This window comes from Protopterus annectens, chromosome 1.part1 (assembly GCF_019279795.1).
Source record: "Protopterus annectens isolate FY-2018-M chromosome 1.part1, PAN1.0, whole genome shotgun sequence".
Taxonomy (NCBI): domain Eukaryota; kingdom Metazoa; phylum Chordata; order Ceratodontiformes; family Protopteridae; genus Protopterus; species Protopterus annectens.
The window spans coordinates 1,294,609,500-1,294,628,544 of NC_056726.1; the positions used below are offsets into that span (position 1 = coordinate 1,294,609,500).

General features: G+C 38.0%; 1 protein-coding gene across 2 annotated transcripts in view; it reads left to right on the forward strand.

The window, feature by feature from the left end:
* Positions 1-12,213: 12,213 nt before the first annotated feature.
* SLC22A23 (solute carrier family 22 member 23) overlaps positions 12,214-19,045 on the forward strand; it is a 1,393,214-nt gene continuing 1,386,382 nt past the window's right edge. The window contains exon 1 of one of the 2 annotated variants that reach the window (XM_044081567.1): positions 12,214-13,569. In XM_044081567.1, coding sequence (XP_043937502.1) covers positions 13,084-13,569 — 486 coding nt within the window. In that variant the 5' untranslated portion in view covers positions 12,214-13,083. The remainder of the gene's footprint in view (positions 13,570-19,045) is intronic. The other variant, XM_044081566.1, reaches the window with a different exon arrangement.

The following is a 19,045-nucleotide window of genomic DNA, read 5'->3' on the forward strand; positions in this document are numbered from 1 at the left end:
AGTAATGTAAACTTTTGTTAAATATTGTAGCTGAAAGTTGAAACAAAGTTTGTTTTTCTTGTTGGCCATATAAACTGGAATATGTTAAAAACATGTGAAATGTGGTATGACATAGATTTTAGTTTCTTATTTGAGGGGGGAAAAACATTTCACTGTTTATCTGAGTAGGAGGCTTTGAGAAACATTTGCCATAGAATAAAATGTATTGGTTTCTATTCTTAAAATATATGTTTTATTTCATTGTAGTGTAGATTTGCATATCATTATGATAGTTTGACTATTAAGAGTGCTGGTTATGAGAGAAACCCTAGCTCATCACTCTTGGTAAGCCCTTTGCATATAATAACATACTCCTCTGTGTACTACAAGAGATGTTAGACACTAGCTTTTATCTTTGCACTGTGGGAGATGTTAGACACCAGCTTTTTATTTAAGGTAAAAACTGAAAACTTTAATTGTGTACTGAGAAATATGACTTCCTCAGTTCTTGCCACATAGTAGACTACTATCTGGAAAAAGCAAAGTTCTTGGTTTGTGTTATTCATATAGCTATTTTGCTTCTCTACCATGTTTATTTGCATTGCAGAATGTTATTTTTCTTGAATATCATGGAGTCTGGTTATGAGGAAAAATATAGCTCATGACTGTTTCTGAGTCAAGGGGAAAAGAGGAGGGTAATGATCAGCATGTTGTGGGAGTAGCCAGATACTATCTTTTTATTTAAGGGGTAACTTAAATATTTCATTGTTGAACAACAAAAGGCAAAATAGGTATATAAACAGCAAAGACCAACAGTGAGTCCCAGCTCTACCTTCCAGATAAAATTTATTCCGTTGAACAGATCGTAAAACTCATAAAACACTTGCAATATATACAAAAGACAAGTAATTAATCAATTATACAATCAAACAATCTAATTACATATACTAAATATATTTAAAGTTATAGTCATAGTTAAATATTTCATTGTTTGAAAGGAAAAGGACTCTGTAATAGAAAAGACTTCTGTCTGAGAATTGCAAACTTCTTGGTTTGTCCTCCTGGTATTCATTTCTTGCTTCACTGCCATGCGCATTTGTAGAGCTATATGTTACTTTTCCCTTGAATATCATGAGTTGTGGTGAGGAGGGTAAAAATAGCTCATGACTCTTGATGATTCACAGAATCTAGAAGGTCTGTTTTGCTGTTGGGTGGCAGATATTTTTGAATGGCACAGCTCCTCCAGGTCTTAATGATTTTATTAGTATTTCTTTGTGGTTAAAAATGAGAGTTTATGATAGATAATTTTATTTTATATTGATACTTGATGTGTTTGTTGGTTCATATATTTTTATTTATTTATACATAGTGGTATTATTTATTAGGGACATGTCCCTTTAAATTTATTCTTCCTTGTTTTGTGATCATGTGTTTGGCAGAAAGTTTAAAACAGTGCTTGTTTTTTGGTACTTTGATGACAAAAGCACTCATGTGTATCAAATAAAGCCATTTGCTGATTTTCCCTTGTTGCTGTTTTTTTTTTTTTGTTCAGTTTTTGTTTTCCAAGGCACTAAGGACTACAGAGACTAGGATGAAGACCCAGAATAGTGAAAACACAGGTGTTCAAGGAAATATGCAAAGCTCTATTACCTCATGAAGAAGAAATTCAGAGCGCCAAAGAGGAATGACAGTGTCTCAAAACACACTTATGAAGGTGATAGAACAGATCCTCATGCAAAATGAAGTATAGAAATAAGGTCAATAAAGAATGGAATGCAGAAGTCTAAAACATTATCAAAAGAAAGAAACAGTTCATGAAAATGTGAGAGGCAGAAGGGCATGCCAAGCTAAGAGAGAATACTGGCTTGTTGAAAAAGAGGCTAAGAAAACATTTACAATGTCTCGGAAGAAGACATTAGAGACACTCTACCAGCTTCTGAAATGCATCAGATAGCTCATATAAACATCTTTTACAAGACAATGGCAGAAAGACAAAGAAGACAACCAGTGGACACTATTCATAAGTGGTGCCAACAACAGTCTACTCACCATGCCAGAGGACTTCAAGGGCATATAGGTGCAGAACTCTGAAAAGCTTCTGAATAAGGAAAAAACAAATAGAAGCTCTACTGCCACATAAAATCATTTACATTGAAAAATGATGGAGAACCCAACCTAGAATGACCAAAAATGTACTAAGGAAAATTAAGCCAGGGAAAGTGTCAGGCTCCAATGAAGTCACAACAGATATGAGCAAGAGAGTAGAGACATTAGATGAGGAAATAACTCGTGAAGGTACTCGCTGAAATATGGAGGGACAGATCTATCCCAGATTACTTGAGAATAAGTACTCTAGTGAAATTTTACTAGAACAAAGGAGATAGTTATATCTGCAGACAGTACAGGGGTATCAAATTCCTGTCACACTATATAAAAGTACTGGAAAGGCTGGTTGGTAAAGGGATACACAGAATACAGAAAGTAAGATGGGAGATCAGCAGTTCAGATTCAGATGGAAATGTACTACAACTGGCCCAGTGCTTGTAGTGAGACGTAACTGAGAAGAAGATGGAGATGAGAAAAAAGTCCAACTAGTTATTCCTAAACTTGGAGAAAGCATACAGCAAGGTCCCATGAAAGCTGACATGCACAGTGCTGTAATGGCTCAAAGTCCTTGAAATGAGTCCAGGCTATGTACAAAGGCCAATGGACAAAATAATTAAAAGTGTTCAGATTCATGGACAGAGTTTCCAGTGGAAGTGGGTGTGCATCAGTGTTCAGCTCTGAGCTAATGCATGTTCATACTGGTGAGGACTACATCAACAAAGCCATGCAGATGATTTGGCACCACAAGCAGGCAAGCAATAACCAGACATGGCAGCAAATGATAGAGTACTGGAATGCAAAGCTGAAGGCACATGGGATGAAACTGAGTACAGAACATCAGTGGTAATGGCAGCAAATGGTGCAATCAGAAGAAGCTAAATTTGAGATAGAAAGTAAAATAGTGGAACATGTCAATAGTTTCAAGTATATGGGAGGAGTGGTTGAGGAGAGGGTAATTCTGACCGGGAATTAGAGGTGTAGCAGGAAAACTGGTACAGAGTGTCAGGAATAGTACATAACAGGAGAAAGCCAAAGAAGAATGAAAAGTAAGGTATACAAAAGAGCTGGGACCACTGCTGCTATAGAACACATAAGGCTAGGCACAGGAGGCATAATAGCGAAAGAAGCTTGAGGTGATACAGATGGAGTGCATGAAATGGGCAGTAGGATATACACTGTGGCTCAGAAAAAGAAATGAGGACATCAGAGCAGAATACAATGTAGCTTAGTTGTAGAGAAGGTCAAGTAGAACAGATTATAGTGCTTTTTCACATGTGCATGAAGGGCAGAATGCAATTTCATAAACCATGTTTGGGAGAAACAGGAAGATTACAAAAGGAGATGAGGCTCCTTGGCCAAGAGAAGGTAGTATGACATAAGAGAAGGTCTATGACAGATGCCCTTGACTGTTAAACAAGACAGGAGATAAGAGAGTGACTAAAAATCAAGAGGGGTGACAACAGCTGATGTGGCACCCTGACCCCATGAAAAAGGGTGCTGTTGATGATGATAGTAGTGATGGTTAAAAGTTGGGGTTGTAAACTAAGAAAAAGCTTGTGTCATTCGGTGAGTTATAGGAAGTAGAATAGGTTCATTACCTGTGACACCTGGGAGGAGATAGATAATAGCACTTGTATTTAAGGGGAAAAGAAGATGATTCAAAGTTTTCCTGAGGAAAGATAGGTTGAACAGCATTACCAGTACGGGAAAAGCAGATTTCTCAATTTGAATTCCATGTTGTTAAGACTCCTGACATTGAGAAGGGCCGCCTTGATGTTGCTCAGTTTATGATTTGATCTGTTAGTCAGGTTTTTATGTTCATTAGATGATCTCTGCTTAAAGAAGGAAGGACAGAGGCTGCAAAAGGTGCAAAAGCTTTGGCCATAATACAAAAGCCCATGAATGAGAGGTGCAGACAATCCTTTGCAAACCAAGAATGATTGTTGACCATCTTAACCCACAGAGATACATACTTGACATCCTTGGAGTGATACCACTTACTTATCTAAATGTTGAATTCAGTCATCTTTTACTTGAATCTAGGCATCATTCTAGGTCATGATTAGATACCATTCGATACCAAAGGCTTAAATTTGATTTTAGCATAGCACGTTCCAGCAAGTACTTCTTCATGTCTTTTATGGGCTTTTGTGACACAGCATTCACTCCATCATGGGACACAACCATGTTATAATCATATTTACTTGAGGACAGAGTTCTGAGGGTCCTTGGTAGGTCAGAAATCCTGGATCCTGATAGACAGTTAACTGTAACCCTGTCCTTGTTTAGCTTAGTAAGCATGGAGTCAGAAATTGCTAGAAATTGCTAGAATGTTTCTAGAAGCCTATTTGTTCTGATTAGACATTGAAGAAAGAGCTAGATACTAGAGTCTGTATAGAGGAAAGAAAACAGTTCAATGTTTTCCTGAGAAAATCCAGCTGGGCAGACCCTGCAATAGAGGAAGCTACTATATACCACAAACTGTTTGCAGTTGAAATGAAGTATATAGTTTCATAGCATGTTAATTTGTTTTTGAATATTAAAAGTACTGGTTAAGACAGAAAATAAACTAGTGCTTCTTGGTTACTTCTAAAGATAACATTTCAGTGTTTTCTGGAGAAAGATCAGATGAGCAGCCTCTTCTGCATGACAGAAAAAATCTCATGACTCTTGATAACTCATGGTACATATTAGAGTTTAATTGCCTGTAAACTATGGAGGGTGGCCACGGTGGTGCAGCAGTTAGCGTTGTCACCTCACAGCAAGAGGTACTCCAGTTCGATCCTCGGCTGGGGTGCCTTCTGTGTGGAGTCTGCATGTCCTCCCTGTGGTCGTGTGGGTTTCCTCTGGGTGCTCCCATTTCCTCCCACATCCCAAAGACATGCTGTAGGTGGATTGGACACTCTAAATTGGCCCTAGGTGTAAGTGCGTGCGTGTGTGTGCCTTCCGTGGAAGGTTGGGTGTCTGGTTGGCAACTCGACACCATATAAAAACTCCACTGCCAATCATGAGCAGACAGGTGATCCACTGTGGCGACCCCTAACTGGGAAAAAGCCGAAAGAAGAAGAAGAATTGCCTGTAAACTATGGAAGGAGCTAGGCCTTAATATTCATTTAAGGGAAAAAGAAGACTACATTTTTGTTCCTGAGAAAAATGACTTTTTCAGGGTCTGCTGTAGAACAGACTGTTATGTGGGAAAAGCACATTTGCTGGTCTGAATTCCTCATTTTGTTTTCTTTTTTGATGGAAGCGTGATTTTTTATTACATCGTGTCATTTTTCCCTTGACCATTAGTTGTTTTAGTTAGGAGAGAAATGAAAGCTTGTGTCTCCTGGTGAGTTATAAGAGGGTCTATATTATTTCCTTGAAGAGGTGTTCCATCGAACACATCTTCATCGACCCTAAAACCACGAACTTTCAAAATATCGAACCTCCACATAAGTGATTTCTTTCCCTTGGAAAGAAATCGCTTGCCCTACAAACACCAACAAATAACCACAAACACTACAGAGTGGGGACTGTGCCCGCCACCCCCCTAACTAAATATACCAACTCCAGATCACACTACAGTGGGGAAAACAGCAAACTGACGAGGAAGGCCAAGCGATGTCTTTCCCAAGGAAAGAAATCACTTATGTGGACATTTGATGTTTTCAAATTTCGCGGTTTCAAGTTCAATGAAGAGGCATTTTGATAGAACGCCTTTTCAAGGAAATAATAGGTACCCTTATAAGAACTATAAGACATTGATACATATGAACTGTGGGAGGGGTTTGACACTACCATTTTTATTTAAGGAGAAAAGAACACATTTCATGTTTTTCCCCTAAAAATAGCCACTTTCACAGAAAAGACTTGCCAGATACATTTGGGAAGCAAGGCTAGGCTTAAGAAGTCTCCTGGGGATGTTAGCCTAGTAATCCCCTATGAACCTATGAGCATTGCTATTTCTATATAAAGGAAAAAGTTAAACATTCTAGGTTTTACAGAGAAAGCTGATCTGCATACAGCTCTGTGGAAAAACACATTACTTACTTTCCATTTCCTATATTATTTCATTGCAAGAGTGCAGTGATTATATTGCAGTGTGTTATCCCCCACCCTGAATATTAAACTTTCTGCACATAAAAGAAAACAAAGTTGACGAAAAGATTTGAGAAATAGTATATGTTTAAAAAGGGAAATCTCTTTTTTATCACTCATGTTGTTTTCTTGGTTCATTTCAGAGATTCCTTTTTGGGTGTTATTTCTTCTCTTGAATATTATTAAGTTTCGGGGACAGAAAACAAAGCTGGTTTCTCTTTGTAAGTAAAAGGAAATGCAATAGGATAGTTCTTCGTGAACTGTGGGAGAAGCTGGACATTACTATTTTTGTATACAGGTAAAGGAAACTATTTTAAAGGGTGCCTGACAAAACTGACTTCAGCAGAATAAACTGCTGTGTGGAAACTAAATTTATTGGTTTGTGTTCTTCATATTGTTTTCTTATTTGACTACAGTATGCATTTATATAGCAGTGCTTTCTTGTTTTTGTTAACATTAAAACTTCTAGCTAAGGGAGAAGATAAAGCCTGAGTATTAGCGAGTCACAAGAACGGGGAGACCTTAATTAGATGTCAGCTTTGGGATGAGCCAGACAGTAGTGTTTTCATAAAAGGGGAAAAGAAAGCATTTTAGGGATTTTTCTGAGAAAATTACTCGATTAGTTGTTATTATAGAATATAATACTTTGTGGGAAAACAAACTAAAGAGTTTGTATTTCTCATATTGTTCACTTGTTTGAGCACAATGCATATTTTTCAGTTTTATTTTTCCCATGGTTATTAAAAGTTCTGGATTAGAAAGAAAATGACCTTGTATCTCATAATGATTCAAAAGAACTAGAACAGGTTATTGCAACTGAAATGGGGGAGGGGGTGTTTGACACATAACTTTACTGAAGAGAAAAAGAAAACATTTCAAGGTTTTCCTAAGAAACTTTACTTGTATTGCATCTACTGCAGAACAGACTGCTGTGTGGGAAAAGCAAATTTCTTGCTTTGTATTCTTTTTGTATTTTTTCTTGCTTGATGTCAGTGTGTATGCTATTTTTCCTATGGATATTAAAAGTCATGGTTCGAACAGCAAGCAAGGTTTATTGCTCTTGGTGAGTCACAAGAACTGGAAAAGGTTAATTTCAATGAATTTTGGGAGGAGCAAAACACCCATGCCCAAGCCTACATATACCCCATACGATAACCCTACGGTATCAAAACTTGCAAGAGAGATGTAGGAAGCAAGGCTAGGCTTAAGAAGGACCCTGGGGTTGATAGCCTAGTAATCACCTATGAACCTATAAACACTAGCATTACTATTTAAGGAAAACAGTAAACATTCTATTTTTTACAGAGAAAGCTGACCTGCATTCAGCTCTGTGGGAAAATACATTACTTAGCTTCCATTTCTGATATTATTTCATTGCAGTGATTATATTGCAACATGTTATCCCCCACCTTGAATATTAAACACCCTGGACATAAAAGAAAAAGTTGAAGAAAAGATTTGAGTCATAGGATCCAAACTAGGTTAATTGCCTATTAACTGTGAGAGGAGGTAGACGCCGACGATTCTTAAATAAGAAGAAAATATTCAATGTTTTCCTGAGAAAGCTGATTTAATTAGCCTCTCCTATAAAATAGAGTATGTGATAAAAGCACATTGTTGCACTTCGTATATATATTTTTTTCTGTGATTACTGTGTGTACGTTTACTACAGTGGGGTTTTTTTGCCTTCAGTATAAAGAGTTCTGAGTAGAAAAGAAAAAAAAGCTTGTATCTCTTTTTTAATCATACGATCTGAGTGAGGCTATTTACCTGTGAAATGCTGGAGGAGCTAAACATAAGTATTTTTATTTCAAGAAAAGAAAAAAATGAAGTCTTTCCTGAAAAGAAAATGACTTGAATAGCCTCACCTGTAGAGCAATCTGTTGTGGGCCTAAAGCAGCTTTCCTTTCTTGCCTTCCTCGTACTGTTTTCTTGCTGGGATTATACTGTTGTACTACTTACACTTTAACATAAAGAGTGACACAATGAGAGTCACTATATACAAGAGACATCTATTTACATTTTAAATGAAGTCATATAACAGAGGCGGAGCTAAGTGTCAGTCAGCAGGGAGTGAACAGTTAAGTGGGACCAAAAATAACAGTAAGTAGTGATTAGAAGAACAGAGGCAGAGGTGTTGAGCTAGGGAGAAGGTACAGTGGCACAGTCAAAAGTTAATCAGCGGTGATTTTCTGATGAAGTTCTGTAAGCATTAGAATGAAAGTGCTACCCCTAGTAAAAGTTGAGTGCACTCTTAGGTGCAGAGTGTGCCTGGTTCATTTGTATAGCTTGATGAGTGAAATGAGAAAGGCAATCTAAGGAAATATTTCTCCTTTTGCAGAAGCTGATGCATGGAACAGGCTCTGTAAGGCAGTACTGAAGTGAGAAACAGTGTGGAGTATTCAGCATTGCTGGCACAGGACTATGACTTATTTCAATATAGTGCTAATTTTGATAGTGGTGCTCTGACACAGGCCAGCATAATAGAAGTCACATAGAAGACAGCATTGTCTAGAGAAGGATACTGCTAGAACTCCATTATATTATATCAAATTTACCTTAATGATTAAATGAGCTTAGCAGGTAGTAGAAAATGTCAGAAAAAGTCCTCCACATGCCAGTTTTTGGTATAAATTTTAGTAAACAAGGAAAAACCCTCTTCCTGTCACTGCGGCTTTAACATAGATTAGTTGCTCCAGTAGTCTGAACACATGCTGAACGTTTGTACTATAGGATATGTCTACACAGTTCTTAGACTAGAGCTTGCTTTTACTCACAGGCTGTGCCTGGTTCTTCCTCAGCTCCTGATAATTCATTAAGCGATATGCATATCCCTAGTACTATTTTGGTTCAATCACCACTGATCACTTCAACTTATGCACACTTTCAATATTATTGTAATTCTCCAGTTCTCTCAATACAGCCATCATTCCCCAAGGACACACACACACACACACACATATACACACAGATGAAACACACACAGGTTCTTGGTATTAGTCCTACAGTTAACATACTTGCCTATACATCTTTCTAAATAAACACAATGTCAAGCTGCAAAGTAATATTATGCAAATAAATAGTAAATGTGTCAGAATACTTGATATTGATTTGAAAGCCTCTAGCAGTTGGGTTAGTTGAAGGGCTGTCAAAAAATAATGGCAAACTGAATAATAGAATCCTAACATAAAAAAAGGCATACGCGGCTCAGTGTGCATCCTGTAAACAAAACAAAAATGTGTTAAAAATGCACAGTGAAATCACTCAAGTTCGAAAATAAAGGTTAGGGGAACCTACCAAACTACCAATGGATGGAGATTGAACTTTCAAGCTTCACTTGCCCAACATTCAGTCTATCGGCAATAAGAAATTTTTACATAGAAAACCACTGTTGTTGAGTTCTGCCTGCAATCATGCCCTTTATGAGGGAATTTCCCCCTTCTTCAAGTTGGTGTGATAATGAAGTTGGTATATATAAACCACAGGGGGGTGTGGAGGTTTCTTCCCACATTCAGGGTGCAAGGGAACTTATCCCCTGCAAAACGACACTTAAAAGGTGTTTTTGAATGCAGTCTGGGCATTATGATCCTCTTGGAGCATTCGATTTCAGCCACTAACAGTAGAAGCTAAAATTTAAAACTGACATTTTGATTTGAAGCTTTCATCGGAAAGAACCTGAAAGATGAAAAAGCAAGATAGGGCAGAAAGAAAGGAAAATAAGAAATACATACATACCAACTGTGTCTTTGAGAGAAACAGTAAGAAGAAGGTTGAGACATCAAGTGACAATATGGTAAAGATCTGGATGCCAGGATCCATGGTACAGAGGGATGCAGCCCTGAATGCAATCAAGACAACCTGAGATTGATTCAAAGCTTGGCCTACTGACAAGCCAGGGTATATAGGGTGGAAGTAGCAGAATTTTGTGGCTAGCCTATTCTGGGAGGGAAGGGTGGGACTTCTGTTGCACTTAGCACTTCGCTGTTGATAGTGGCATTCTGTGATATGAGTTCCATAAAAAGGGTAAGGTTGGAGTCAACTGGAGTAATGTGTGGTGATGCATGTGAAATCTGCATATCTGTCATTTAGGGTATTCAAAAAATCCGTAGAGTATATCATATATAATGCTGCTAAAGCTCTACATAGCATTTCTATATCTCCTCCCCAACCGGCCTGTGGTCAAAGTTTCCTCATCCTCTGGGAAGCAATAACAGTGACACTAAGTTAGGAGCAACAAGAAAAGAAAGAAGCAGCTGGTCAGCCAGAGGCTATGCAATGGAGAAGGCAAAACATATTTTTTTATGTATGTATATAGCCTATTCTGGGAGGGAAGGGTGGGACTTCTCTGCACTTCAGCACACTTGATAGTTATAAAAAGGAGATGATCTGGGAAAACAAATGATAACAGACAAAGGTAACATAATGACTTGCATGTGTGTCTAAGTAGGCCAACATTAGCACAATACAGGAAGAAAACAGAAAATCAAGAATGAGGAATCATTAATTCATTCTTCAGTAATTGGTTTAATTCTGTTCAGGGTCAGGAGAGAGCCGCAACTTATCCTGACACTCAGTGACTGCACGTCAGGAAAATCTGTCCTGAACAGGACTCCGGTCCATTTCAGGATGCTTCTCCCACTGCCACCCCCCCCCCAACAAAAACATGCACACTGCACTCATACCTATGAACAACTTGGAGAATGACCAATTCAGCTGCATCACATCTTTGGGATGTGACAGGAAACTGGAGAAACCAGTGAAAATCTACATGGACTCAAGAGGATGTGCAGACAACACAACGAAGGCCTCTCAGCTGAGAAACAGACTGAAGAAACAAGTGTATTGAGTGAGCAATACTAACCACTGCTCCACTTCTGTCTGAACAGAGAATCATTGACAGAGAATAAAATAAACTGAACAAATGAAGGAAAGGCTGGAAAATGTAGTGCAAAGGATGAAGCCTTGACTCTGGCCCAGATGAGTGAGGACTGACTGCCAACAATCTGAGAAAGATGGGAGTGAGAGGATGATGTTAGTCTGCCCACTTTTTGAGAGGGGGGGCAGCCCAGTCCATTGTAACCTGTATATATCCAGCATAAGTTTGATGTGCCACTAGACAGTGTGAAGACTGAGTATGAGTGCCTAAGGAGCAGCACACATGCCGAAGCAGGACTTGGATGCATGCATGAACGCACACAGGGGTGAACAGTACCCCTGACATTGAGGCACTCTCACTAGTCCATAATGAAGTATGAATAACAGTAGTTAAGGCAAGGTAAGCAGAAAAGTGTGATGGTTACCAGGATTCCAGCACCTGTCCCAGCGTCTGCAGCAGTTGGAGGGTGAGTAGATGGTCAGCTGTCAAGGAGAAAAGGAAAAGACCAAGGGAGAGGGAACGAATGTGTGTGTGTGTGTGTGTGTGCGTGTGTGTGTGTGTGTGTGTGCGCGCGCGCACGTAAAATGCATGTATATTTTATTCACAGTGTATTATATATCTATATAATATGTAGATATATATATATTTAATACATATATAACATTATATATATATATATATATATATATACACACACACATATATAAATAATACATACCTATGTATGCATATGCATTTTAGGTAAAATGTGATTTGCTGTGCGTGTGCGCATACATTTATATGTCTGTGTGTTTGTATATACACACATATATCTAGAGAGAGAGCGAGAGAGATACACACACAGACACACACGCACAGTATATTTATTTTGTGTATAATATTTTGTGCTGCGTAATACAGAGAGAGAAAGAGACTGAAGAACTGCACTCACTGAGACAAATCACTACTTTTATGTACATAGAAAAGAAAAAACCTAGATTTTCTCTGGTGGACTGTTCAGGGTTCCGCGGTATTTTTGATGCATTATAAACCGCCTGCTAATGAAAAGATCAACGGCAGTATAAAAACAACTCTACCACCAAAAGAATAGAAACAATACTCGCACCTGACTGACAGACCTCGTCACTAATTAGTTCGGGCTAATAAGCAGCACAAACTACCCACTCCAAGCCGAAGTTCACGCAGAAGCCAATCAGTGCCTTCGTGGTTTGCAAAGGTGACTCACGGAGGTGGAGCTTGGCGTGCTTCCAGAGGAGACTGCTGTTGGCTTGGGAGCGTTTAGCGAAATCATACCGGCAGGAGCCGGAGTGGTTGGGAATACCTTTGTCAGCGTAGTTGTAGTGTTTGGGGTGTAATCGGGTAAACAGTGTAGTGAAATCTGATGACTTAATAAAATATCCCCCCATTCCCTGTCCTAGTGTGATGGCTCATGTCTGCTTGATTGGAAATGAAGCTACGTTCCAGCTGTCGCCCTTACACGGAGAAGTGTCGCTTGTGACTTGGTATACAGGTGTTTTACCTGTAACTCTCGAGACAGAAGGCATCGAGCAGCTGGGATAGGAGGAGCCGGAGATCGGTGTGCCTCTGAACGGATCTTCAGGGAGGTGGTTGCTAAAGTGGAGAGAAAACCGGTTTTGCGAAATTCCTGCCGGTGGATGCCATCGACTAGGTAAATAAATGGACCAGTAGGTTCTGCCTTCTCCTTTAAATGAACGTAGCTTTGAGATGGTGAACGGAGCAGTTCATTCTTTGTTTCGGATTGTTGTTGTACTGTAGCTACCCCTAACTATGACTTCTCACTTCTGCTACGGGTATCCGAGTTATGTTCTGGAAACGGGTCACAAACGCCCCTAGTCTGTGGGATACAGGGCTCAGTTCGGATTGTGTGTTTTTTTGCAGCTCATGACTCTTTGTCTCTCCTTGTTCTCTGTGCAGACAGTGAAGGCAAGAACAGATGCGCTTCTGGCATTGAACAGTTGTCTCCTAGCTTGCCCTGTTGTCACATTAAAGCCACATTATCAGTTGCACCCGAGGACAGTATGGCTGGAAGGCATCTTTCCGAAGCGAACGAGGAGCACCAGCAGCCCGCGGCTCCTCAGTTGCCCGAGAATGGCTGTTTAGTGGGCCCAGAACTACCCTCTTCCAGTGTACTGCACGACTTTGATGGCTGTGTGTTGCCCTTCCTTGGTGGTCTAGCTAAATATCAGAAACGAGTCATACTGTTGACCTGGATCCCGATGTTCATCATTGGACTTAGCCAGCATTCCGACACCTTCCTCCTTGCGCTCCCCAAATTCACTTGCAAAGTTGGAATTAGTGGCTCTAACCTACAGACACCAGGGCTTCCAGTGACTTCTATTCACAGTGGCCACCAGGTACAAGGAATAACTACTACTACGGTCACTACAGCCGGAGTTCAAGTGCCAACCTCTCAGAACAGCGGAAATGTAAATGCCAGCCAATGTCAGTGCCAGGAGTGGATCTATGAGGTGAATGCCGGCCTTAACCGAAATGTTGTCACTAAGGTAATGGGATGTATGAACTGCCATGCAGGCTTTTTAGTGGATAGTAGTTTCATTTTGTTAATAGTGGGACATCTGACACATGTCTCCGTGCCTTCATGGGAATTTTCGTTTGACCAGCCCCTCACTTTAAAGGAATATTCAAGATATTGTAGTAAAAATGAATATTGTATGTCCCTTTGATTTGCCTGTATTGTGTCTTATATGTATTTAGTTTAAATGTATCTCATAAGGATCCGTAGCTCCTGTATTTTCATGCAAAAATGTGCCCTCAAGTCTGTCATCAACGGTATGATCTTATCTTAAATGTTAAGTGCTTTGTGAAGGGGGTATTCTATTCATTCTGGGATTGTTTTATGTGTAATTATCAAGAATTTTTTAATTTTGTAGCTTTGCATTATAATAAACAGGAATCAAAGTCATCACTGTTTAATAAATAGATATAATCCCGGCATTAATGTATTCCAGATTAATTATAATAGTAATAAGTTTGTCTCAACCCTCATACCTCTGACTGCAAGCTTTTGTGACAAAATTTGTTTGGTATTATACTACAAGCATTAAATTCTCATCACATACTTTTCTAAATATGTTTTTACCCAAGTTCAGTTTTTGTTTGACATTGCTGTTCCTTTACAGTATTCAGTGCCACTCTTTGTTTTTGTTTGACATTGCTGTTCCTTTACAGTATTCAGTGCCACTCTTTGTATGGTGTGGAACTGATCAGGAGGCACAGAGAATATAGGCTGCTATGAGTAATAGCAAGTCACAATAACAACAAGTCACAAGGTGTAAAGAAGTTAGACAAATACAAACACTCTGTGTTTGCAATCCTGCTCCGTTTATTAGTACATTTATACTTTTGTAAGTAGGCTTTAGTCAGACTTGAAAGTCTGCACAAGCCTGGAGGACTGGAGAGGCGCACCTTAGCTCCTGTACGTGGTGTTTTCAGTCTGATTAACATCACTGAGTAGAGAGCAGTAATTGTGGTTTCATGCTGAATGCCAGTTAGTGTAGTGTGCCTGGTACCAGAGTATCTGTTGAGATGTTATGGGCACTTTGAAGTTCTTGTGGTATTTCATGAAAAAAAAAATCTGGGTGCTGTTCACTTGTCTGGCAGTAATTTAGAAATGTTTTTGCTTTGCTTAATTTGGACTCTTCCTACAGAATGTTAGTTGCACATGGATTATTTGTCTTGATTCTTTGCCATGCTTCTTTAGTTCTGTCTCTGCTGTCTTCATCTTCCCTGGGAAGTACTGTAATTTTAAGTATAACATGTCACCATTGTCTAAGTAGCGTTTATCTTCATTTATAAATGAAATCTTTTTCCCTTTGACCTCATTTGCTACTGTAGTTTGCCTGTAGATAATGTGATAAAATGCTCCTTTTGAATTCTCTCTTTTTGCAGTGCTCATAAACACAAATTTTAAATTGAAGAATACAATATTTATTTTGCCGGGCAGAGCAAACTGTTGTCTGGAAGACATCAATGTGGAATTTGAGAATTAGGAAGACATTAGACTACAGTTATGCAAGAATAAATAATGCAATATTTGTGAAACATGATCTGTTAAGTGGGTGTATTCGTACAATATTACCACCTTTTACTTCTTAATTAGAGAAATTTTATTTATTTTCAGTAATTAGGGAAGTTTGTAAGGCTTTGGTTAATTATATCTTGTTACATAAGTTATGAAGCTGACAAAATGTTTTCATTTAGGCAGTACATATTTTTGAAAAGGCACTTTAAGTGCCTATTGATCTTAATCTAGCAATCATTAAGATGTATTGTGTTTCTTTTTCCCTTATTGTGTTACGGTCAGTAAATTTTTCTTCAAACATGGCAAATGCTTTAATATGCCGTTCTGTTGTAAGAAGAAAATTCAGCTCAGTCTTTGAATGATGTTATTCTTGGACTTGTTAGTTTGCTCTTCCAGTTCTGCAGCAGGTGTAAGGGTTAACTGTCTGTCTGTAAAATAAGTGAAACCTGTTCTGTTATTTAACAGAGATTGTTTGTTTTCTGTTTTGAGATGTTTGATAGTTTAGATTTGTTTTGTAGTATTTTTGTCTGTAAAGAGTGTCTAAGTATAGTTTTTAAAAAGCTATTCTTAGATGATAAAACAGTTTTTTTCAGATATTAGTCAAATAGTGTATTTGTTTCAACATGGTAGATAAAAGACTAATGCTTGCACAAAATAGTTTTCATACTTTGAAATGTAAAATAGTTGCTGTTTAGGAATAAATGAGCGAGGAGCACAGCAGACCATCACAGAAGTAGCAGCACTATACCACAGCACATTGCTACTTACGAGATAAGCAGGGTCTGATGCAGATTTGCACTTTTTCTACAACTCGGGACTCTTGAGATGTTCTTTATATTCTTCAAGTAATAAATATTGTTCCTTAATCTATTTACATGAATTTAGTGGACTAGGAGCTGCATCCCCTAAGCCTAACATGTTTGCTGCCTGTCTGATTTGTATAAAATAACAGCCTCACAAGTAAGTCATTTTGGTATAATAGTGTGACTTGCAATGTGCTGCTGAAATATGGGCGCAAAGTGAAAGAGCAGGATGGCAACTAGAAATGACATAGGAGGGTATAAAAAGATAGCTGGTATAATATGTAGTTATACTAAGCACCTGGTTCTGTGAAAGGTCAGGTGTTGATTTTCTATGCTTGTGAATTTCACGAGGCGTTTAGGTGCATGCTATTTTCATCAGAAGGCTGTTAATCCGAAGAGTGGTCTTTTATCTTCGTATGCCTAATACTGTAAGATTAGGTTGTCCCTCCACCTCACCAACAATTTTGTAGTATTATTTTGAGGGTTGTGTTACTTACATATGCCTACACCGAAATGTCACTTTTTTTAAAACTGTGTCACATGGTTTTCAAGATTTTACAGTGAATTCTGAAAAATTAGTTTCATGTGTGTACTTTTGTTGTTGTCTTTCAGCTGTGACACCTGTCTGAAAATTCAAACTCTTTGATTTTTGACCTATGAAATAACTGTATGTACAACATTTTTGATGGTGTGTCTCACCATTTTGAAATATTTACATCATAATTGGCTTCACTGAGCTGTCAGTATAATTGAAAATGGAAAAGGGCATAAAGATAAGGGTAAACTATAGACATTTTTAATTTGGTCACTAAGTTAAAAATAAATGTAGATGAGGTAAGATGGTTATTACGTACTGAGTTAACAATTGAGGTAGGAAGCCCCACTACTAGACACATGACAAAGAGATCAATGACAAGAGAGAGTCATTAAACAACATTTTATTTCATTGTTTATGTAGTGTTTGTTATAAAAGCTTCTACTTAACTGCAAGGATGTAGACCCACGTATCTCGTCATGCCTGTATTGTACTGAACTTTCAGCAATTTGATCTGTGGTTTTAGTTATGTTTTTTTCCTTTTTTTTCTTCTTCTTTTGTAAGTGCTCAATTATTATGAGAAATTTGTGTTTTTTTTTTTTTTTTTTTTTTTTTTTTTTGCAGTATAGATAGCAGAAATGTATTGTGATCAAGTGAGAACAAAAATATTGCAAGGAAGAACATAATCCGAAATGTGTTTTTTAGTAATTTAATGTGGAAGGTGTTTTCAGCATGTATATGCCTGAAGTGTATGAATGAAGGAAAATTTCAGAGTTCTTAGCAGAATCTGTGAGCACTCTTCCAACAGAGAAGCTGTATAAGCTTTGTGAGGTGTAAATGGAATCCACCTTTATCAGAATCTGGAAAATGGGTATTAATCTTAATTTGTCTTGGATTGTTGGCGCTTTGTGGTTAATATGGCATCCTAATACTGAATCATTGTATGACAATTTTGACCTGTTGTACTTTGATATCTACATTGTACTTGACCTACATATTTCTGATTCAGAGTGCCAGTTGTAGACTATATATATATATATATATAAAATTGTTTATCAGTGGTATTGCATGGTATTGACTTCTTTGCTATTTATTATGCCCTGCCAAGTTACAGTAAGTTATTTTCTAGTTCGTGTAGTTCATCTGTCATTCATATACCTTACTGAGTTTTATCATAACCATATGCTTCTCACTTAAATGTGCAATGTCCCAGTCACTCAGTAGTGGAAATGGGCATCTTGCTCCATTTCTCATATGGTGTGCAAGCAAGTTACAGAAAAAAAAAAGAAAAAAAAACTTCAACATGTGATAACAGCACTAGAAGTTGGCTATCACCTAATAACAGTTTCATAAAAAACATTTCCAAAATTGTGGCTTTTGAAGAAACTGTAATGGTGATTTCAGGGATGGTGCAAAAACCCTTTGATTTCTTGGTCTTTGATTTTAAAGACACAGTATCTGTTATCTTCATGCATTATATCACCTTTACACACTTTCATTAGCCTGTATTCCTGCAAAGAGTAGGAGACTAAGAAGCATTTTATCTCTGTATTATTATTTTGTCATGAAATTTTCAATAGTCTCATCAGAACTGAACTCACTTTATGTGGTAGTATTACTGTATATAATGATTAAATATCTATAGCTTTGTTACAGAAGTCCTCCAGTCTGTATTTCAAGTTAAATGTATCTACAGAGAGTGCACACTATCCTCTTTAAACACCACAAGTGTGCCACAGTCCCACAGACATTAAATGTGTTATTTGAGTGAACATTTCACTAGCTGTTGTTGACCATGTGGGAAATTTGTCTCATCTTTGTCTGCTTCGGTTAAGTCACACAGTAGAAAACTGGATGTAGTGGTCCAAGAAAAGAAGACAAGAGTAGTATTGATCATTGAAATTACCACACCCAAAGTCATAAAATATCAGGATCTACAGGCAGAAGTGAGAGCAATGTGGAAGAAAGATACCCAGACAGTTCCAATAGTAGTAGGAGCAACGGGTCTTATAAAAAATAATTTATAATCGTAGTTAGATATGTTAACAATACATGTAACTCCATACGAACTGCAGAAGTAGTTATTACTGGGCACATTGTGGGTGCTGCAAAGAGCACGACTAACTGACATCAAAGACTGAGACAATACTAATTTCATGAACTTTATTCTTTAATACTTTGACTTAGGAATGCCCAAAACACTTGGAGAAATTAAAAAAAAAACAATATTAGGCTTTATCAGTTCCTAAATATCTCTATGCATCATTATGCAGTGGATTATACATTGCACCCATAGTCTGAATTGAGTTGTAAAATTAGTGAATCGTGTATGTATATATGCACACTTGTTCAGCAGAGGTTGTTTTTTATTGTTAACTATGTAATTGAATTGATCATTGCAAATCCTGTTCAGCCATGTCTTGGACCACTAAGTATTAAGTAAATGCAATATTCCTGACAGTTTAGAAAAGCCTGTTCCCTCAGCATGGTTTTAGGGAGGTGGGAAGAAAGAGGAGTATCCAGATAAAAAGCCACACGGACACCAGAATAGCATGCAACTCCATTCGCCTGCATGTGCATGAGGCAGAAATGTTAAGCAC